The following is a 22,697-nucleotide window of genomic DNA, read 5'->3' on the forward strand; positions in this document are numbered from 1 at the left end:
TCTACCGCCAGATGCTCCGGCAGATGTTCAGCCTCTTCAGCACAGACCACAGCCAGGCTGCTTGGAGCCACGATGCCCTTGATAACCTCCTCTCTATCCCTGATCGCAGCCTGGAACACCTGAAACCCAGGAAAGAAGACAATCCTGCCTGTCTGTGTTTGGGAATTGCTGTCCGGAAGGATTTCCAAAGCATCCGTCTCTGTCTGAAGGAAAAGAAATACAGCCCCCGCGCCTGGGAGGTTGTCAGAGTGGAAATGGAGAGGCGCCTTTTCCTCCTTTCACAACCCTCAAGTAAAGGAGAAAGTGATACTCAGGACGCTCTCTAATCAGTGACATTGTTCGCTGAGCCCTCTAAAACTCTTTGTGAGTAGCAGGGAAAATATATGCTTTATATCTATACCATTTTTTATTTTTTGTTAATTAAATTTTTCTATAGAAAACTTCTTGTGTCTGTTTCTTAGTGAAAGAGGAATCAAGTCTGATTATCATCAGATGAAAAATGGATTGTACAACTCACTCATTATTACATTGTTCATATTTTAAGTAAAAAATAGACTTTCTTCAAGCCAGTGTACATGTTGTTGTCAGGATAGAGGGGGACATAACAAATCCAATCCTTAGTCTGCATTGTTGAGTTTTGTAAAAAACCAACTTCCGAGATCTCCGGTGGTTCAGTTGGTTAAGTCTCTGCCTTTGATGGGGATCATGATCCCAGAGTCCTGGGATCGAGTCCTACATCCAGCTCCTTGCTCAGCGGCGAGCCTACTTCTCCCTCTGCCTGCCACTCCCCCTGCTTGTGCTCACTCTCTCTAACAAATAAATAAATAAAATCTTAAAAAAAAAAAACCATCTTCCAAGCAATAATCCCATTTACTTAGTATCAGTTACGTTAAATGGTATAGTGAGAAAAGGCAAAAAATGGAATCTCTCAGCAGACACTTTAAGCAGAATGTCAGAAATAAAAATAAAAGCAGTAGATATCTCCCACAGTTGACTGGTAGACATCCGAGGGCAAATATTCTTTAGAAAATGGATATTTAAGTCTGCCATTTCCAAGCAATTCCATCAAATTAAAGCCCAGGATTGGAAGTGGTCACAAGAGGAGAGAGTGTAGAATAGAAAAGAACTTACAATTGACTCTGTCATGGTTTCTGTCTGATACTTGTACTTCCAAGTACAAAGCCACCAACTGAAACCAAGAGTTGTGTGAAAGTTTGAGGTTTTTGGAAACACTCCTAGAAGAGACCTTGTTTTCTTCTTTTTTTCCTGGTGACTATTTTTGGATATGAGGGAATGTCCCTGTTACAATGATGTAACAGTGGCTGTAGCAAAATGGAAATAGAAAGTAGGATTATTTTATTCTGTGGCCTGTCAAATTATTTACAAAGGAAGAGTGCCACCTCCTGCCCAAGACATACTAAGACAGTGACCAAGTCTGGAGACCTGACTTGAGTTCTCTGCATATGGCTATCCCTGGGAGGTGATTTTTTCTCCGGAGGTGAACAACAAACAAAAATGCTCTAACCAGGAAAGAACTGACTCTGTTAGTGTAATAAGCCACTTTCCCTAGTCTTTATATATTTTTTGAAAACATACTTTAAAAAAAAGATGTATTTATTTTGGAGAGATAGAGAAGGGCATAGTCTTGGGGAGAGGGGCAGAGGGAGAGAATCTTCAAGCAGACTCCCTGCTGAGTGCGGAGCCCCACTTAGGGTTCTAGGTGGGGCTCGGTCCCACGACCTAGGAGATCATGACCTGAACCCAAAGCAGAGATGTAAGCTTAACCAACTGAGCCACCCAGGTGTCCCTGGAAAAACACACTTTTCTAAAGAGCAGTGAGTTTCTTTTTTTTTTTTTTTAAAGATTTTATTTATGTATTTGTCAGAGAGAGAGACCACGTGCACAAATAGGAGAAGGGGCAGGCAGAGCAGGCAGGGGGAGAAGCAGACTCCCCGCTGAGCAGGGAGCCTGATACGGGGCTCAAACCCAGGATCCTGGGATCATGACCTGAGCCGAAGGCAGACGCCTAATGACTGAGCCACCCAGATGCCCCAAGAACAGTGAGTTTCACAGCAAAATTGAGTACAAGATACCAAGACTTTTCACAGATTCCCTGGTTCTGTATTTGCATAATGTCCCCTAAAATCAACATTTCCCCACCAGATGGAACAGTTGTTACAATACTTCCAAGGGTGTAACAAGTAGTTCTTAGAGCTGTGAACAAGTCTTCAATATTGCAATGGTCTGTGGCTCTCCAAAGCTCAACCTTGGAGCAGTCTAACAAAACCTTCTTCCTTAGGATTGGTCTTCTCTCATTGGGTTTTCTTGGGTATCACACAAGAAGCATGGACGTGGAATTTGTGGAAGACACACAAAATGTCTGCAAGATAGTGTGACAGACGTAAGGCTACACATTGCTCTGATTGGAGCATTTCTCTCCATCCTCTCTTTGATCTCAAGGTCACACTGGGACAGGAGGTCTTTGCTTACTCGTGAGCTGCCATCAGCTGTCTTATGGATGTTGCTTCTGTTTGAGCCTCATGTGATGCATGCTTTAGAATGAAACACAAATAGGTTAAATTTATGATTTAATTCCTCAAACCTTAGTCAACACATCATTAATTATATATAGTGCTAAACAGGAAAAAATATGTTGACAACACCTTGATGAATATGTAGTCACAGGTGGGGTTAAAAATTATTTTCCCAGGTGGGGCAATTCAGTACACTAAATTACTATTCAGTACACTAAAAACAATTGTCCACTAAATAATCTCACTTTTCAATTGTTGTTAGCAACGTGGAATGATATGATATATTCAAATACGTTGAATTCATTATTATGTGTTTGTAGAAATTGTTCATTTGCATATGTGCTTTATCTATTACAAATTATATAAGTAAATAAATTGTAGGTCTCTCATCAAATATACTCATACAATTTCAGATCAATGACTTAAAAATTTGACTTCTAGCTTAAAATTGTTAGTCATTCTTAACATTGCATTTAGCTAAGAATACAAAGAGTAAACTTTACACTTTCTTTTGTATGTACAAAGCTCAGATATAAGTACAGTACATAACTATACATATTGTATCCCTGGTATTAACTTTTCTGGAAGGTTCAATTAAAAAACATCAAAGGAAACCCTGGAGACAAGGGCAATCATGAAAATATGTACATAGAGTTGGGAAACAGTGCTCTAAACCAAGTAGAGAGTGCAGAAAGGAAACTAAAAAGAGAAGTAGAAAGTAAGGGAAACGTTCAGAAATTGAAAACTCCCATGTCCCCTACTTAAGCCACACACACAAGGGATGATGTTCAGAGAACCTAGAGCCACAATTCCCAGACTTGCCCACCCCAGCCAGGCCAGCAGCATCTGCAGGATCCCCAATGGCCCTGCCCTTTTCCTTCCTGGTGGCCCTGGTGGTGCTCAGCTGCAGCTCCCTCTGCTCTCTGGGATGTGACCTGCCTCAGAGCCATGGCCTGTTCGCCTGGAGGGCGTTGACGCTCCTGGGACAAATGAGGAGAATGTCTGCTGGCTCTTGTGACAAGTACACAAGTGACTTTGCCTTCCCCCAGGCGATGCTTGATGGCAAGCAGTTGCAGAAAGCTCAAGCCCTCTCTGTCGTCCATGTGATGAACCAGAAGATCTTCCACCTCTTCTGCACAGAGGCTTCATCTGCTCCTTGGAACGAGACCCTCCTAGAGGAATTCTGCTCGGGACTTTCTGAGCAGCTGACCGACCTGGAAGCCTGCCCCATGCAGAAGGCGGCGGGGGCAGAGACTCCCCTCATGAATGTGGACTCCATCCTGAGGAACTACTTCCAAAGAATCTCCCTCTATCTGCAAGAGAAGCAATACAGCCCTTGTGCCTGGGAGATTGTCAGAGCGGAAATCATGAAAGCCTTGTATTCATCAACAACCTTGCAAAAAAGATTAAGGAGCAAGAAGTGAGACCCAGTTCAACATGGAAATGATTCCCTCTGACTAATAATATCACACTTTCCCTTGTTCTGCCATGTCAAAGACTCTCATTTCTGCTAGTATGGTGAAATGAACAACATCCGTTTGTCACATGTTCTCAGGAGTATTAAGCAATATCAAGTCAACTCCACAAACACCGTCGCTTTCAGATGACCATGCTGATATACTTATTTAACTATATATGTATTTCATTATTTATATGATTTAAATTATCTTTTATTATATAATATTAGGTGTACCTTCACTTTGTGGTTAATAAAAATAAATGTGCTTTACATTTATTAAATTTTTTATTTTTTTGTTCATTAAATATTTCTATAGAAAAATTGTTGTATTTGTTTCTTATATAGAGGAAACAAGTCTAATTATAACCTGATGAAAGATGCATTGTAGAACTCAGTGACACATTATTCCATGATTCACATTGGAAGTAATACCATAGACTACCTTGAAGACAGTTTGTATGTTGTCATCAGGATAAAGGCAGACATAACAAATAGATGCCCTGTCTGTATCTTGAGGTTTGTAGAAAAACCAACCTCCAAACGATAATGATAGGCAAGTAATACCAGTTAAGTTAAAGGGTAGAATGAGAAGAAGGGAAAATATGAATTCTAGAAGCAGACGAGGAAACACACACGTCAGGACATAGAATCAAAAGCGCTAGATAGCTTCCACAGTAGACTGGTAGACATCCAAGTGCGAATATTCTTTATAAATGGATCCTTGAGTCTGCCATTTACAAGCCATTCCATTCATTTAAGGCCCAGCAGGGGAAGTGGTTCTGAGGGCAGAGAGTGTAGAATAAGAAAAGGACTTAAAAGTGATGCCTCAAAGGTCCAGTGGTTAAGGGAGAAAAGAGCCACACTGCAAACAAAGGAGGAATGGCCCTAAGGCAGTAGGGTAAGAGCGAATATTGGTTAAGAGTGTATTTCAAAGCCAAAAAATGCTTCAAGGAATTGCATCATAGCAAAAGGTGAATGGAAAGTGCCCCAAGGCTGGGAAGTAGAGGGGGTGTGACTCGGGTGTGAGCTGGTTTGACTGACTCACCAGAAACATAATGGACTAGGAGGAAGGGTGAGGAACAGAAGAGAAGCTAGTGGTATAGATAGAAAATAGTTTTGAGAGATTTACCTTTTTGGGCAAATTAAACTTTGATGAAAAAAATGAAAAAATACTTACTAATTAGGCCATGGGTTTTGCAACCATTTATTATTTTTTCCAATATAATCTCTTGCCTCCCCCACATACCACTGCATGTTTTGCTTTCTAGGAAGGCTGAAATGAGAAACAGAAAACATGTCTTGGAAATGATAGAGAAACCCGGTTGTAGCCCCTTGACCTTTTTTTTATTTCCCTTTGTATGATCCTCACGATGATGTAGAACATGATGCAGGAGCAGCAACTCAGAGTGTGTCCAGTAAAGCACTGTGGAAAAATGAAGATATTCAAATTCTTTTTGTTGTTGTTACTTAAACTGAAAATGCAATATCATGAATAAGGAAAGGCAAGAAGGCAGTTTCTCCCTGACATCATAGCCTGAGCCTCACCCTCCTGCATTCTGAGCACCAGACAGATGACCAAACTAAGATGCCTAATAGAAATATGCAGCCTGGGGGTGCCTGAATGGCTCATGTTAAGCATCTGCCTTAGGCTTAGGTCATGATCCCAGGTTCCTGGGATGGAGCCCCATATTGGGCTCCCTGCTCCACAGAAAGCCTGCTTCTCCCTCTACTGGTCCCTCTGCTTGTGTTCCCTCTCTTGCTATGTCTCCCTCTTTCAAATAAATAAATAAAATCTTAAAAAAATAAAAGAAAAAAGAAATACACAGACTGAATGAACTACTGAAAGTAATTAATTTCTGTGAAGTTTCTCCTGAGAGACACAATCAGTGAATCCCCCATGCCCAGCCCAGAAATTCTGAGGCAAAGAAGTGTAGAGTACTTTAAGTAAAATTAGAACACTAGGGGAGCCTGAGTGGCTCAGTCCATTGAGGATTTGATTCTTACTCTCACCTCAGGTCTTGATCTCACACTGTGAGTTCAAGCCCCACGTTGGGCTCCACCCTGTGTGTGGAGCCTACTTAAAAAAAATTTCAAAATTGAAGGTAAGAATTGTGGTGGCAAAATAAATGTATTCCTTTACTCAAGGTAAAATGATTACAGTGGGGTCTTTCCTCTACTTGGAGAAAACAAACGTTCACCCTCAGTATCTGAGGGCTGTTGACACTTTTGATACCTGGTCAGGAGAGGAGGAGGTCAGCACCGAGAGCTAGGGTCCCCAGCACAAACACTCCAGGGGCAAGGGCAAGGATCTAGGGCCAGTCATTGCTTTGCTGACAAGGAAACCAGCCCCCGCACAGCAGGAGCATCTAAAGTCCTCAGGACATGCTGAGCCTGCCCTCAGGGAGTGAGTCCAGGAGAGCTTGGGTGGAAGACACTCAGTCACTCCAGAGGAAAATGTTAGTAGAGGTGATAACTACCTTGTCAGGGAGGTGTGGCTGGGAAAATCCATTTATCAGGAATTAGAACCTTCACACCTCCACATCCAGACAAGAACCAGGCTTCCTGTTGGGGACACTGGCACAGTCTTGAAGCGGTCTAACAAAGCCTTAGTATTTATTGTCTCTAACTGGGTTGTCTTCGGTATGACACAAGAAACCATGACATAGAATTCTTGGAAGATACCCACGGTCTGCAAGATCAGTGCGACACCCTAGGAATAAGAGGAATAATTTAGGATTGAAGGAGTTTGTCTCCATCATTTCCTACATCTCAAAGGCTGACCTGGAGAGATGATCTGTGCTTACTTGTGAGCTGCCATCGGATGTCTTGTGGATGTTGCTTGTCTGAGCCTTGATGTGATGCAGGCTTTGACAATAAAATACAAACAGATTATATTTTACGATTTAGGTGTACAACACTTATTCAACACATCAGTAATTATCTAGTGCTAAACAGAAAACATATTTTGACAATACCTTCAAGAGTATGTAGTAGCAGGTGAAGCTAAAAATGATTTTGTCATATGAGGCAACATTAAAATTCAGTACACTAAAACCAGATGTTAATAATAATTTAATTTCTCACTTGCTTTAGCAATTTGGAATGATTTTACCTGTTTAAGTACACCAAAATCATTATGTCTTTTTAGAAATTGTTAATTTGCATATGTATTTATATATTACAATTTCTATATGTAAGTAAATTACAGTCAGTCATCTAATTTACTCATATACTTATGCATCAATAGCTTTAAAATTTAACTTTTAGTTTAAAATTCTTAGTCATTCTTAAACCTGAAGTGGATAAACTTTATACTTTCTTTTTTACGTACAAAGCACGGATATAAATACAATATGTAACTATATATACTGTGTATCCATGCTATTAAGTTTTCTTGGAAGGTCCAAGACAAAGACTCTGGGGGCAAGAGATAATATTGGAAAAAATAACAAATGGTTGAGAATCGCATGCTCTAAATCCAAAGAGAAAGTGCAGAAAGGAAAGCAAAAAGAGAAGTAGAAAGTAAGGGAAACGTTCAGAAATTGAAAACTCCCATGTCCCCTACTTAAGCCACACACACAAGGGAAGATGTTCAGAGAACCTAGAGCCACGGTTCCCAGACTTGCCAAACCCAGCCAGGCCAGCAGCATCTGCAGGATCCCCAATGGCCCTGCCCTTTTCCTTCTTGGTGGCCCTGGTGGTGCTCAGCTGAAGCTTCCTCTGCTCTCTGGGATGTGACCTGTCTCAGAGCCATGGCCTGTTCGCCTGGAGGGCCTTGACGCTCCTGGGACAAATGAGGAGAATGTCTGCTAGCTCTTGTGACAAGTACACAAGTGACTTTGCCTTCCCCAAGGCGGTGCTCGATGGCAAGCAATTGCAGAAGGCTCAAGCCCCCTCTGTCGTCCATGTGATGAACCAGATGATCTTCCAGCTCTTCTGCACAGAGGCCTCATTTGCTGCTTGGAACGAGACCCTCCTAGAGGAGTTCTGCTCCGGACTTTCTAGGCAGCTGACCGACCTGGAAGCCTGTCCCATGCAGGAGGCAGAGGGGGCAGAGACTCCCCCCATGAATGTGGACTCCATCCTGAGGAACTACTTCCAAAGAATCTCCCTCTATCTGCAAGAGAAGCAATACAGCCCTTGTGCCTGGGAGATTGTCAGAGCAGAAATCACGAGCTCCTTGTTTTCATCAACGATTTTGCAAGAAAGACTAAGGAGCAAGAAATGAGACTGGTTCACCATGGAAATGATTCCCTCTGACTAATAATATCACACTTTCCCTTGTTCTGCCATGTCAAAGACTCTCATTTCTGCTATTATGGTGAAATGAAAAACATCAGTTTGTCACATGTTCTCAGGAGTATTAAGCAACATCAAGTCAACTCCACAAACGCCGTCGCTTTCAGATGACTATGCTGATATACTTATTTAACTATATATGTATTTCATTATTTATACGATTTAAATTATCTTTTATTATATAATATTAGGTGTACCTTCACTTTGTGGTTAATAAAAATAAATGTGCTTTACATTTATTAAATTTTTTATTTTTTTGTTCATTAAATATTTCTATAGAAAAATTGTTGTATTTGTTTCTTATATAGAGGAAACAAGTCTAATTATAACCTGATGAAAGATGCATTGTAGAACTCAGTGACACATTATTCCGTGATTCACATTAGAAGTAATACCATAGACTTCCTTGAAGACAGTTTGTATGTTGTCATCAGGAGAAAGGCAGACATAACAAATCGATGCCCTGTCTGTATCTTGAGGTTTGTAGAAAAACCAGCCTCCAAACGATAATGATAGGGAAGTAATACCAGTTAAGTTAAAGGGTAGAATGAGAAGAAGGGAAAATATGAATTCTAGAAGCAGACGAGGAAACACACACGTCAGGACATAGAATCAAAAGCGCTAGATAGCTTCCACAGTAGACTGGTAGACATCCAAGTGTGAATATTCTTTATAAATGGATCCTTGAGTCTGCCATTTGCAAGCCATTCCATTCATTTAAGGCCCAGCAAGGGAAGTGGTCCCGAGGACAGAGAGTGTAGAATAAGAAAAGGACTTAAAAGTGATGCCTCAAAGGTCCAGTGGTTAAGGGAGAAAAGAGCCACACTGCAAACAAAGGAGGAATGGCCCTAAGGCAGTAGGGTAAGAGCAAATATTGGTTAAGAGTGTGTTTCACAGCCAAAAAATGCTTCAAGGAATTGCATCATAGCAAAAGGTGAATGGAAAGTGCCCCAAGGCTGGAAGTGGAGGGGTTGTGACCCAGGTGCAAGCTGGTTTGACTGAATCAATCACCAAAAACCATACTGGACGAGGAGGAAAGGTGAGGAACAGAAGGGAAGCTAGTGAGTATAGATAGGAAATAGTTTTGAGAGATTTACCTTTTTTGGGCAAATTAAACTTTGATAAAAAAATGAAAAAATAATTGATATGAATGATGTATTCTAATCTCTTGTAATGTATGAAAAGCAAATATAAAAAAGCAAACAAAAATTAAAGACATGCAAGTGTACAGGAACATACTACAAATGAAAACTACCCTGTTCTATTAAGAGTCACAAGTAGAATGGGAGAGGATCTGGGGGCCACGGCAACCCCCACTGGTCCCCCAGGCCACCAGAAGACCTCAGGTGCTCTGCCCAGCCCCTCTGTGGGGCTCTGGCTGCTTCCCTGTGGCAGCCTCTCAGCTCTGGGCTGTGACCTGCCTCCAGGCCCAGGTGGCTACACAGGAGGACTTGTTGCTTCTGACACAGAGGAGGAGGGTCTGTCCTTTCCCCTGACTGACGGACATCTCCTCTGGGACATGGTGGGTGGCCTCCAGGTCCAGGAGGCCTGGGCCATCTCTGTCCTTCATGAGGTGCTCCAGCAGACCTTCACCCTCTGAGTCAAAATCAGGAGACCCATCTCTTCATATTCAAATGAAGAAATAAGGAAAGGGAAAATAAAACAAAAAAGAAAGCAGGAAAAGGACCCGGAAATGATATTCTTCACCTCCAACATTAAGTCACTTGCCCACGTGTTCCATCTTTCTAAGGACACTTCTTTCTGCTTCAGTCATAGAATGCATTGAGTTAAAGTATTGAAAATTGGGGTTAATATGTGTCTGTGAACATGAGTATCCCTAAGGGCATCCCTCTGTAGGTGAGAGCTATACTGAAGTTGTTCACGGGTTCATGTACTGCAGGATCCTTGGTTTCCTGTCCAACACTGAACCACTTGGAACTTTTTCCTGACCTCACAGCAGGAGCAACAACAACAGAAACAACCACAAATTGCAAGACAATTGAAAACAACAACTCTTCTGAGATCCATTCACAACTGAGGTCCCAGGGCCAGCCTCAGCACTGGCAACCAGAGAAAAAGGAGCATGCAGACAATCACACCTTACCAGGAGCAGGGATTGGGAGGAAAACGACCTGTAATTGAAGCATTGCTTGAGGCTCTGTGTGCTTACACTGGAGAGGGACCAACTCCAGGGCTCCCTAGTTACTGGAGCCCACAGGTTTGTGAGTTTTACCTTCAGAATCCCCAGTAGGCTCTCCCTGTGAAGATCAGAGGAAAATCTGCTGGCTTTTCCAGCAGAGGGAGGGGGAAAGGAATCCCTCTAAAGTAGTCTGAGTCTACCTCTTCAGAGAAGTAGAGGATAAGGGATTGTGTCACCAGGATCTTGAAGGAGGGATGTCGAGAAGAGGGGACAGCTGACTTCCCACTGCTAGATGCATATGTGAATTTGGAATCTCCAACATTTCACGTCCTGGAGACATTCAATTCCAGTTGTTTGTTGCATATTTGGAAATCAAGCCTCGCTATTGAAAGTCCCTCTGTCTGGGCGCCTGGGTGGCTCAGTTGGTTAAGCGACTGCCTTCGGCTCAGGTCATGATCCTGGAGTCCCGGGATCGAGTCCCACATCGGGCTCCCTGCTCGGCAGGGAGTCTGCTTCTCCCTCTGACCCTCCTCCCTCTCATGCTCTCTGTCTCTCATTCTCTCTCTTGCAAATAAAAAAAATCTTTAAAAAAAAAAAAAAAAAAAAGAAAGTCCCTCTGTCTAAATGAGTGTGGAAGGAGAAAATTCCCTAAGGCTTCGGAGCACCTTTAACTTTTAAGGTTGAGAAGGACAAGGGGAGCCTGCAAAGGGCACAGAGATGGGTCAGCCAGTGCAGGGGACACACTGCCAGGGAAGAATGATCTCCAGAAAGTTTGGAAGAAGAGAGGCTTCAGAATTTCCCAAGGTGAACCTTTGGTAGTAATTTATCACATGGGCTATAGGACTACCCACTGCTTCTAGCTTCTGCTTTCGATCTAGTTGTTTGATCCTGAGAAACTCATTTGAGCTCTCTGAAGTTCAGTTTTCCCAAACGTGAAGTGGGGTGGAAATATTCCTAGAGTTGTTGTAATAACGAAGTAGCACATTTAAATATATCTAGTATCTTCCACTAGTGAGAGTTTAACAGATGATGACTATTATTTTTTTCATAGACATCTCTAAGCGAAAGGTGATCTTCTCCTAGCCTTCTCTCTCTAACTGACTGCAAACTGCTGAACCTCTAAAACACCCACCTGGGAACAGGTGGCCCATGAATGGAATGTAATTATAGACACAATAATATCATATGTATCCATCTACACTCTACTGACGTACACATACTCTAGACATTGTGCTACAGCACATTTCCCCTTCCTCCCTGCTTCTCCAGACCCCATCCTTTCACTCCCAAATCACAGTGTTTCCCTCTCCCCCAGGGTAGAAACCCCCAGTGAGCTCTGCCCTCCTCCCTCCCTCCTCAGGAGCCTCTCCTGCCCATTCATACAGCTGCTTCCTTTTCCTTTGTGGTTTCTGTCTGGCCGTTTTACTTCCTATTACAAGGCCACCAAGGAAGAGCAAATGTTGTTTGAAGTTTCTAAGTTTTTTTGAAACTCTCTTCCTTTCTCCTGGTGACTATTTCTGGACCCAAGGGAATGTCCCCACTGCAGTGATGTAACAGTGGCTGTAGCAAAAGGGAAACAGGAGTGGAGGGTTGGTGTTCGGTGGCCCGTCACAATCTTTCCCGGGGAGGGCGGGCTGCCAGCGAGTGGGCAAGGTGAGCTAGACAGTGACCAAGTCTGGAGACTGGGCTTGTCTTGTGTGTAGAAGTCTGTCCCTGGTGCGAGAGTTTCCTCCGGGCCAAAAAAAGGCTCTTTCCTGGAATGAACTGACTCTGTGAGGGGAAGATGCCAATTTCCATGGCTTTTTATGAACTTATACAAAAATATATATTTTTTTAAAATGAGCAGTTATGTTCACAGCCAAAGTGAGTAGAAGGTCCTGAGTTTTTTCCCATCTTCCTTGCTCTGTAGCTCTACAACCTCTCCCATCACCAGTATCCCCACACCAGAGGGAACAGGTGTTACAGTTGCTTCCAACAATGTACCAAGTAGTTCTTAGGGTTGGGAACAAGTCTTCAGTATTCCAAGGTGTGTGGTATGCCAAAGCTCAGCCTTGGAATGGTCTTAAAAACCTTATCCTCAGTATTTATTGTCTGTCATTGGGTTTTCTTCGGTATCACACAAGAAGCATGAACATGGAATTTGTGGAAGACACACGAAATGCCTGCAAGATAGTGCCCCACTAGGAATAAGAGGAATAATCTGGGATTGGAGGACTTTCTGTCCATCATTTCCTGGATCTCAGTGTCTTACCCGGAGAGGTGATCTTTGCTTACTTGTGAGCTGCCATTGTCTACCTGGTGGACAATGCAGATGTTTGAGCCTTGTTGTGAATCAGACTCTGGAAATAAATATAAATAGATTATACTTTATGATTTAATTCTGCAAAAGTTAATTAACACATCAGTAATTCTATCTAGTGCTAAATCGAAAAAATATTTGAGAATACCTTGATGAGTATCAAGAAGCAAGTGCATTTAAAAATTATTTTCTCATTGAGACCACTTAAATACAGTACACTAAAAACAAATGTCCAACAAATGATTTAATTTTTCATTAGCTGTTAGCAATTTGGAGTGATTCTAAATATTTAAGCACATTAATATCATTATTATGTCTTTCTAGAAATTCTTAATTTGCATTGTGCTCCTATATTTCCATTTCAATAAGTAAAAAATTAGAAGTCAAAATCAGTATTAGTTATCCAGTGAGGGATCAGGAGCTTTAAAATTTAGCTTTCAGTTTGAAATTTTTAGTAATTCTTCACCCTGAAATAAATAAACAGAGTAAATGGACACTTTCTTTTTATCTATAAAGCAGGGTTATATATACACAAAAGTATAGACTGCAGATTTGCGTTAGTGAGTTTTCTTGGAAATTTCAATTACATAAATATTTAAAACACTGTAAACGGGGGTGGGGGGCAATAAGAAAAAGAAACGGTTGAGAAACCCATGCTCCAAACCCAAGTAGAAAGTGCATAATGGAAAGCTAAAAGAGAAGTAGAAAGTAAGGGCAACGTTCAGAAATTGAAAACTCCCATGTCCCCTACTTAAGCCACACACACAAGAGAAGATGTTCAGAGAACCTAGAGCCACGGTTCCCAGACTTGCCCACCCCAGCCAGGCCAGCAGCATCTGCAGGATCCCCAATGGCCCTGCCCTTTTCCTTCCTGGTGGCCCTGGTGGTGCTCAGCTGCAGCTCCCTCTGCTCTCTGGGATGTGACCTGCCTCAGAGCCATGGCCTGTTCACCTGGAGGGCCTTGACGCTCCTGGGACAAATGAGGAGAATGTCTGCTAGCTCTTGTGACAAGTACACAAGTGACTTTGCCTTCCCCAAGGCGGTGCTCGATGGCAAGCAGTTGCAGAAGGCTCAAGCCCTCTCTGTCGTCCATGTGATGAACGAGATGATCTTCCAGCTCTTCTGCACAGAGGCCCCATCTGCTGCTTGGAACGAGACCCTCCTAGAGGAGTTCTGCTCCGGACTTTCTAGGCAGCTGACCGACCTGGAAGCCTGTCCCATGCAGGAGGCTGGGTTGGGAGAGACTCCCCTCATGAATGTGGACTCCATCCTGAGGAACTACTTCCAAAGAATCTCCCTCTATCTGCAAGAGAAGCAATACAGCCCTTGTGCCTGGGAGATTGTCAGAGCAGAAGTCACGAGCTCCTTGTTTTCATCAACGATCTTGCAAGAAAGATTAAGGAGCAAGAAGTGAGACCCGGTTCAAGATGGAAATGATTCCCTCTGACTAATTATATCACACTTTCCCTTGTTCTTCCATGTCAAAGACTCTCATTTCTGCTGATATGGTGACAGCAAGAGAATCCATTTGTTAAAGGTTTTCAGAAGCATTAAGCGACATGTCAACTCTACAAGCAGTCGTCGCTTATAGTTGACCGTGCTCATGTCCATTTATCTATTTAAATATTTATTTATGTAAATGTGTATAAATTTATATTTTTCATATATTATATGTAGCTGTACATGTCATTAAAATAATAAAATGTACTCTTGATATTTATTTGGTTTATCTTTTTTTTTTTAATTGAACTTTCACTAGGGGAAGTGTTCAAAGAGTAACACCAGGTCTAATTGCAGCTTGGTTGAAAAATGTAGGGCAGTGGGCCACCTGGGCGGCTTAGTTGGCTGAGCGACTGCGTTCGGCTCAGGTCATGACCCCGTAGTCCCAAGATTGAGTCCTGAGTCAGGATCCCTGCTCGGCGAGGAGTCTGCTACTCCCTTTAACCCTTCCCCCCTCTCATGCTCTCTCTCTTTGTCAAGTAAATAAATAAAATCTTAAAAAAAAGGTAATGGTCAGCAGAATGCATTACCCATCAGATTACGAACATCTGAAGCAACAATTGACTTCCTCTAAGACAAGTTGTACGTTGCCCTTAGGCTATAGGACATGTCAAATACAGGTCCTGATGTCTACATGTTTGGTTGTCGTTGGGATAGGAATCTAAAAATAATCCTCAGACTTAGTGTTATAATGAAGAAGGGAAGGAAGTGAATCCTCTCACCTGATGCTGGAATGGAGAAGGTCAGGAAGTACACATAAAAGCTGGGGACCCCTCGACAGGTGACTGGTAGACATGGAGGCACAAATGTCCAGTGTCAGGGGAGAGGTGATCTTGCGTTTGACAAAAAATGCCATGGCTGAGGTCCATATCTACAGGGAATGCCAGAAACAGAGGTGTTCATGTGGGGAGACCGTGTAGTGTGATAGACATAAACTTGATTCTGAGGCTCTCCAACCATTGAAGGGAGGGGAGAGAAGAGCCACAAGGAGACAGTGGACTCATGGCCATACAGTACATGGATAATAAGAGAGGATGCCAATGAGTATATTTAAGGCCATAAATGTGCTTCGAAGACCATCAGTGGATTCCTGGAAGATGTGGATTGAAACTGCCCGGCGTGTCAGAAAACTAGATGTCTTTGCTGACCTCATGAGAGTCGGTTGGGTGGAATCATAAGCAGAGACCACACTGGAGCCAATGGGATCATAAATAAGAGAAGTGTGTGTCTGAAGTGGAGAAGAATATAGCATGGGATCTGGGAATAATGGGGTTCGTTTTTCTGTGCATAGTTTGTCCTTTTATGCCATATGTTTCTTCTGGAGTGATTTCATGGAATTGATGTTTTGGCAAATCTTATTAATGGGTTTAATACTGTATTATTTTAAATCATGACTTAATTACTGACAATGGCTTATCCTGTCTTGTTTTTTTTTTTTTTTTTTTTAAGATTTTATTTATTTGACACAGAGAGAGAGAGAGCGAGAGCAGGAACACAAGCAGGGGGAGTGGGAGAGGGAGAAGCAGGCTTCCGGCCGAGGAGGGAGCCCGATGTGGGACTCGATCCCAGGACCCTGGGTTCATGACCTGAGCTGAAGGCACACGCTTAACGACTGAGCCACCCAGGTGCCCATCCTGTCTTGGTTCTTACTACCTTGTATATCAGCGAGCTGCTCAGCTTCAAAAATTCACTACTCAAGAATAGATAACTCATTCAATCCTTCATCAAATTGTCTATTACTACTGATAAAACAATGTTTCCTGGAATGACTGGCTTTATTAATTAGGTTCCTTCACTCCTCATTGTGACCCTGTTTACTACAGCAGCTGTATCCCCCATTTCTTTTTCTCCAGTGTTTGATATGATTCACAATTGTAACAGGATATTGTGAAGATTAACAGAACTCATGCACTTAAAGGCACCCAGCATTGTATTTTCCATAAAGGAACGACTTAAATATGGTACATATGCTCTTGTTTTAATTCTGACAGCTACATATGAGAATACTGTTTGTGTCTTTCTACAAAATTCTTGGGAACAGTGTGTCCTATGCTTCAGTAACTGACTTCCAAAGGGGGCAGCCTCCACAACCGGAATTCTATCGTGAATTCTAGAGAAGGCTGACCAATTCATTCCCCATTGCCAAGAAGGGTTTTTATTTATATTCAGTGATGAAAGGGTGGTTTGTATGAATATCTGAGAGTTGATAACAAAATCTAGGCAGAAGTGCAGAAGAACATGCTATTTCTTTAACCTTCTGGCCCCTGCCCCTGCCCTCCCCCTCCTCATTCTAGGACACATTGCCCTCCTAACAGTTTCCTTCCTAAGGCAGACGTCCCGAAAGTATCCTTGGCATTCAATCTCTTGGCCTGTCAGCCTGTTCACGCAACAGCTTTCTTTTTTTTTTAAATCTAATTTTATTATATTATGTTAATCAGCATATATTACATCATTAGTTTTTAAGGTAGTGTTCCATGATTCATTGTTTGCGTATAACACCCAGTGCTCCATTCAGTACATGCCCTCTTTAATACCCATCACCAGGCTAAGCCATCCTCCCACTCCCCTCCCCTCTAGAACCCTCAGTTTGTTTCTCAGAGTCCATAGTCTCTCACGGTTCATTTCCACATCTGATTTCCCCCCTTCATTTTTCCCTTCCTGCTATCTTCTTTTTTTTTTTTTAACATATAATGTATTATTTGTTTCAGAGGTACATATCTGTGATTCAACAGTCTTTCACAATTCACAGCACTCACCATAGCACATACCCTCCCCAATGTCTATCACCCAGCCACCCCATCCCTCCCACCCCCCCACTCCAGCAACCCTCAGTTTGTTTCCTGAGATTAAGAATTCCACATATCAGTGAGATCATATGATACATGTCTTTCTCTGATTGACTTATTTGATCAGCATAATACCCTCTAGTTCCTTCCACGTCGTTGCAAATGGCAAGATTTAGTTGTTGTTGGTGGTGGTGTTGTTTTGATGTCTGCATAATTTTCCATTATATATATATATACATATATATATATATACACATACCACATGTTCTTTATCCATTCATCTGTTGATGGACATCTTGGCTCTTTCCATAGTTTGGCTATTGTGGACATTGCTGCTATAAACATTGGGGTGCACCTACCCCTTCGGATCCCTACATTTGTATCTTTGGGGTAAATACCCGGTAGTGCAATTGCTGGGTCGTAAGGTAGTTGTATTTTCAACTTTTTGAGGATCCTATATACTGTTTTCCAGAGTGGCTGTACCAGCTCGCAATCCCACCAACAGTGTAGGAGAGTTCCCCTTTCTCCGCATCCTCGCCAACGTCTGTCATTTCCTCACACAACAGCTTTCTGTTCTGTTGTGGTCTCAGCTTAAAGGTTTCCCAGGAGAGCAGCACATCGCAAGTAGAATGCAAAACTGAAATGACGTCTCTAGGTTTTGTAGAACCACTTGCAAGACAGGCTTCACTCTGATTTCCATTCAATGTGATGTAATAGCAGCTGTGGCTAAAAGGAAACAGAAAGCAGGATCAGGTTGAAGGGTGGACTAATGAAGCTGTTCTCCAGGAGGACTGCCCGCTGGTGCCACGTGTGACCACGGTGGCGACCAAGATGGAGGCCAGGCTTGGGATAGCTGCAGAAATGGGACCTCTTCCTGAGGATGTCCCTTTAAGCTACAAAAGGCTACTTGTTGACAACCAGAGATTCTAATGCTGCCATAAATCTGTTTCCTTACTCTGTCTGTGATAAAGAGCAAGTCTTGTCCTGAAAATCCCTACAGCCACCTTCAGTTTTGATCCCAGTATTATGGATTATTAAATACCGGAAAGTGTTGGAGAACCAATTGGCAGGGCCAGGGGCAAGGGTGAGGGGAGTGAGCACCACCATCAACTTTCCATCCGCAGGTGCTTCTGGTCAACTGGTCAGGGGATGTGGGCGAGCAGGTCTCGGGGCCAGGTGCCCACTGATGGGCTGCGAGAGATCACCGTGCAGTTTACCGGCCACAAGCAGCCAAGGTTTGGCAGCTTCAGGACAAAGGAACATGCGCGGCCTCCCTCCACCCTGCCTGCCAGCTGACTCGTGCGCTGCGGAGCTGAAGGTCCCCCGGACATCCAGCCCTGCACAGAAATACACTAAATACTGGGAACCCTGCCCACAGGTCTACACCGAAGAAATCCAGGAGCTCAGCCATGCCTGTGCTTGAGGTCTCCTATGCTGTGATCAAACTAGGTGCAGGATGCTCCTTTGCTCAAAAAACCACAGCTGCACATCTGGAAACTTGAAGGTGTGGAAGGTCAGCAGCAACTTGGGAACCTGGATGGAGAGGAGAAATGGGGAAGTGTCCACTGGATCAGCGACTTGTCCTCACGAGTTGGAACCGTAGGAATGGGCAGCACTGAGTCAACTGTCTCTCCATATCCTTCCCGAGACTGAGATAATTCAAGTGGACCCTGTGAGGGCAGCGTTCTCCTACGCAGACGTGGCCCACAGCAGTGTCCCCAGCATGGGTGACGCTGACGCGACAGCAGCCTGCAGCGTATTGCAAGGAGGAGGGTTACTCCAGTACCAGCTGCAAGTTCTCTTTCGTTGGCAGAAACGACTCCTGCCTTATGAGTATTTAAAAGGGAGTCTGTCAACTTTTCTGAGAACTTCAAGTCCATCCGTTCAGTGGACTCACACCACACCCCCTGTTGCCATCCAGAACCACAGCACTTTACATGTGAAGTGGAATCTGGACTTCTTGATCCTTCACCCTCCCCTCCTGACTGATTTCATGCCTTGGCCTCTCCTGGTTCTTAAATCCTCTCTCCATTTCTATCTTTCACCCCTTTTAACAGGAGCTTCCAGACAAGCCAGTATCTCACAACTGCTCATGTTCAACCTTGGATCTTTGGTAGCTGCAGAATAATTCATCCCTCCGGTTTTCTATTTCTCTCCAAACAGCTGTATAAATAAGTGGAATGCAAATGGGGATATCGAGAGGATTGAGTTAATGATTTCAAGGATCTCCGAAGAGTTAGCCTGAATTCAGCTTTGGGTGTTACCCTCATAAAACATCATCATCATTATTCTTATCCAGATGAAGAGCAGAATCTTTTAGGATCATCCAGTGCCCTCTGTCTTAATATTGGATTTCTCAAGGCAATCTTTTCCTGGCCTGAGTGGATTTATCAACTAGGTAGAGCGCTCAGGCAGGGCGAGTATCCCCTCTCCTTCCTCAGAGGGTGAGCAGCTGGGGTTCTGCTCACCATTCTCTTGTGAGCTGGTTGATGTGCCCCCCCCCCATCTCTCTTCAGAGCTGAGCATATGTGGATTGAATGAAAGAAAAATCAGGTGGCTGGTCTTGCAAAGCTGAGGGCTGCTCGGGACCCAGGAGTTGGTCTTGTGTGAGCTTCTGGCGGAGGCAGCCACTGTCCTGACTTGGGGAAATTCAGTACAGCCTTCATTCTCCCCCTCTGCCAGAGCTGCTGGTCCCCAGTGTTCCTGCATTGAATTTTGCTGATGTAGACTCTGTCATTTTTCTCAGCAGAGGCCAGTCTTTCACTTTTGTGACATTCAGATGTAACATTTGTCTTCCCCTCCTGCCCCATACACCACTGTCATGTTTTGCTTTCTAGGAAAGTTGAAATGAGATACAGAAAACTGATGTCTTGAAAATGATAGAGAAAGCCGGTGCAGCCCCTTGACCTTTCTGTTACTTCCCTTTGTGTGATCTTCACGATGATGTAGAACAGGATGCGGGAGCAGCAATTCGGAGTGTGTCCAGCAACGCACTGTGGAAAAATGAACATATTCAAATTCTTTTTGTTGTTGTTATTGAAACTGAAAATGCAATATCATGAATAAGGAAAGGCAAGAAGGCTGTTTCTCCCTGACATCATAGCCTGGGCCTCACCCCCCTGCATTCTGAGCACCAGACAGATGACCAGACTAATATGCCTATTAGAAATACGCAGCCTGAATGAACTACTGAAAGTCATTACTTTCTGTGCTGGAAGTTTCTCCTGAGAGACACAATCAGTGAATCCCCCGTGCCCAGTCCGGAAATTTTGAGGCAAAGAAGTGTACCGTAGTTTAAGTACAATTAGCACACTAGGGGAGCCTGAGTGGCTGAGGCCGTTGAGGATCTGATTCTTATACTGTCACCTCAGGTCTTGATCTCACACTGTGAGTTCAAGCCCCATGTTGGGCTCTACCTTGTGTGTGGAGCCTACTTAAAAAAAATTTCAAAATGGAAAAGTAAGGACTGTGGTGGCAAAATTAATGTATTCCCTTACTCAAGGTAAAATGATTACAGTGGGGTCTTTCCTCTACATGGAGAAAAGAAACGTTCACCCTCAGTATCTGAGGGCTGTTGACACTTTTGATACCTGGTCAGGAGAGGAGGAGGTCAGCACCGAGAGCTAGGGTCCCCAGCACAAACACTCCAGGGGCAAGGGCAAGGATCCAGGGCCAGTCATTGCTTTGCTGACAAGGAAACCAGCCCCTGCACAGTAGGGGCATCTAAAGTCCTCAGGACATGCTGAGCCTGCCCTCAGGGAGTGAGTCCAGGAGAGCTTGGGTGGAAGACACTCAGTCACTCCAGAGGAAAAATGTTAGTAGAGGTGACAACTACCTTGTCAGGGAGGTGTGGCTGGGAAAATCCATTTATCGGGAATTAGAACCTTCACACCTCCACATCGAGACAAGAACCAGGTTTCCTGTTGGGGACACTGGCACAGTCTTGAAGCGGTCTAACAAAACCTTAGTATTTATTGTCTCTAATTGGGTTGTCTTCGGTATGACACAAGAAACCATGACATAGAATTCTTGGAAGATACCCGAACGGTCTGCAAGATGAGGACGACAAACCTAGGAATAAGAGGAATAATTTAGGATTGGAGGACTTTTCTCTCCATCATTTCCTACATCTCAAAGTCTGACCTGGAGAGATGATCTGTGCTTACTTGTGAGCTGCCATCCGATGTCTTGTGGATGCTGCTTGTCTGAGCCTTGACGTGATGCAGGCTTTGTAATAAAATACAAAGAGGTTATGTTTTATGATTTAGTTGTACAACACTTATTCAACACATCAGTAATTATCTAGCACTAAACAGAAAACATATTTTGACAATGCCTTCAAGAGTATGTAGTAGCAGATGTAGGTAAACATGATTTTGTCACATGAGGCAACATTAAAGTTCAGTACACTAAAAACAGATGTTAATAATAATTTAATTTTTCAGTTGCTTTTAGTAATTTGGAATGATTTTACCTGTTTAAGTACACCAAAATCATTATGTCTTTTTAGAAATTGTTAATTTGCATATGTATGTTACATATTACAGTTTATGTATGTAAGTAAATTACAAGTCACTCAGCACACTTACTTTTATACTTATGCATCAATAGCTTTGAAATTTAACTTTTAGCTTAAAATATTTAGCCATTCTTAACCCTGAAGTGGAGAAACTTTACACTTTCTTTTTTACCTATAAAGCACGGATATAAATATAATATGTAACTATATATACTGTGTATCCATGCTATTAAGGTTTCTTGGAAGTTTCAATTAAAAAACATCGAAAAAGACTCTGGAGGCAGGGGATAATACTGGAAAAAATAAGAAATGGTTGAGAAAACCATGCTCTAAACCCAAGGAGAAAGTGCAGAAAGGAAAGCAAAAAGAGAAGTAGAAAATAAGGTAAACGTTTCAGAAATTGAAAACTCCTATGTCCTCTACTTAAGCCACACACACAAGGGAAGATGTTCAGAGAAGCCAGGGCCACGGTTCCCAGACTTGCCCACCCCAGCCAGGCCAGCAGCATCTGCAGGATCCCCAATGGCCCTGCCTTTTTCCTTCCTGGTGGCCCTGGTTGTGCTCAGCTGCAGCTCCCTGAGCTCTCGGGGATGTGACCTGCCTCAGAGCCATGGCCTGTTCGCCTGGAGGGCCTTGACGCTCCTGGGACAAATGAGGAGAATGTCTGCTGGCTCTTGTGACAAGTACACAAGTGACTTTGCCTTCCCCCAGGAGGTGCTCGATGGCAAGCAGTTGCAGAAGGCTCAAGCCCTCTCTGTCGTCCATGTGATGAACCAGAAGATCTTCCACCTCTTCTGCACAGAGCCCTCATCTGCTCCTTGGAATGAGATTCTCCTAGAGGAATTCTGCTCTGGACTTTCTGAGCAGCTCACCGACCTGGACGCCTGTACCATGCAGAAGACGATAGGGGCAGAGACTCCCCTCACGAAGGTGGACTCCATCCTAAGGATCTACTTCCAAAGAATCTCCCTCTATCTGCAAGAGAAGCAATACAGCCCTTGTGCCTGGGAGATTGTCAGAGCGGAAATCATGAAAGCCTTGTATTCATCAACAACCTTGCAAAAAAGATTAAGGAGCAAGAAGTGAGAACCGGTTCAGCATGGAAATGATTCCCTCGAACTAATAATATCACACTCTCTTGAGTTCGGCCATGTCAAACTG

The 22,697-nt window shown here is 43.3% G+C and overlaps 3 protein-coding genes and 1 pseudogene across 3 annotated transcripts; all 4 read left to right on the plus strand.

Annotated features, from left to right (window-relative positions):
- Positions 1-3,394: 3,394 nt before the first annotated feature.
- Positions 3,395-3,958, plus strand: LOC123842164 (interferon alpha-1/2-like). Its single transcript, XM_045871563.2, has one exon. The coding sequence runs from the start codon at positions 3,395-3,397 to the stop codon at positions 3,956-3,958; it is 564 nt and encodes a 187-aa protein (XP_045727519.1).
- A 3,699-nt stretch (positions 3,959-7,657) lies between these two features.
- Positions 7,658-8,221, plus strand: LOC123842585 (interferon alpha-1/2-like; annotated as a pseudogene).
- Positions 8,222-13,581: 5,360 nt separating this feature from the next.
- On the plus strand, positions 13,582-14,145 carry LOC123842597 (interferon alpha-1/2-like). The gene has a single exon (XM_045871870.1). It carries the CDS (start codon positions 13,582-13,584, stop codon positions 14,143-14,145), a length of 564 nt encoding a protein of 187 aa, XP_045727826.1.
- Positions 14,146-22,058: 7,913 nt separating this feature from the next.
- LOC123842052 (interferon alpha-1/2-like) lies at positions 22,059-22,622 on the plus strand. The gene has a single exon (XM_045871487.2). It carries the CDS (start codon positions 22,059-22,061, stop codon positions 22,620-22,622), a length of 564 nt encoding a protein of 187 aa, XP_045727443.1.
- Positions 22,623-22,697: the final 75 nt, after the last annotated feature.

The sequence above is a fragment of the Mirounga angustirostris genome, unplaced genomic scaffold, assembly GCF_029215605.1.
Source record: "Mirounga angustirostris isolate CCGP_5_RB_7025 unplaced genomic scaffold, mMirAng1.0.hap1 SCAF_15, whole genome shotgun sequence".
Taxonomy (NCBI): Eukaryota; Metazoa; Chordata; class Mammalia; order Carnivora; family Phocidae; genus Mirounga; species Mirounga angustirostris.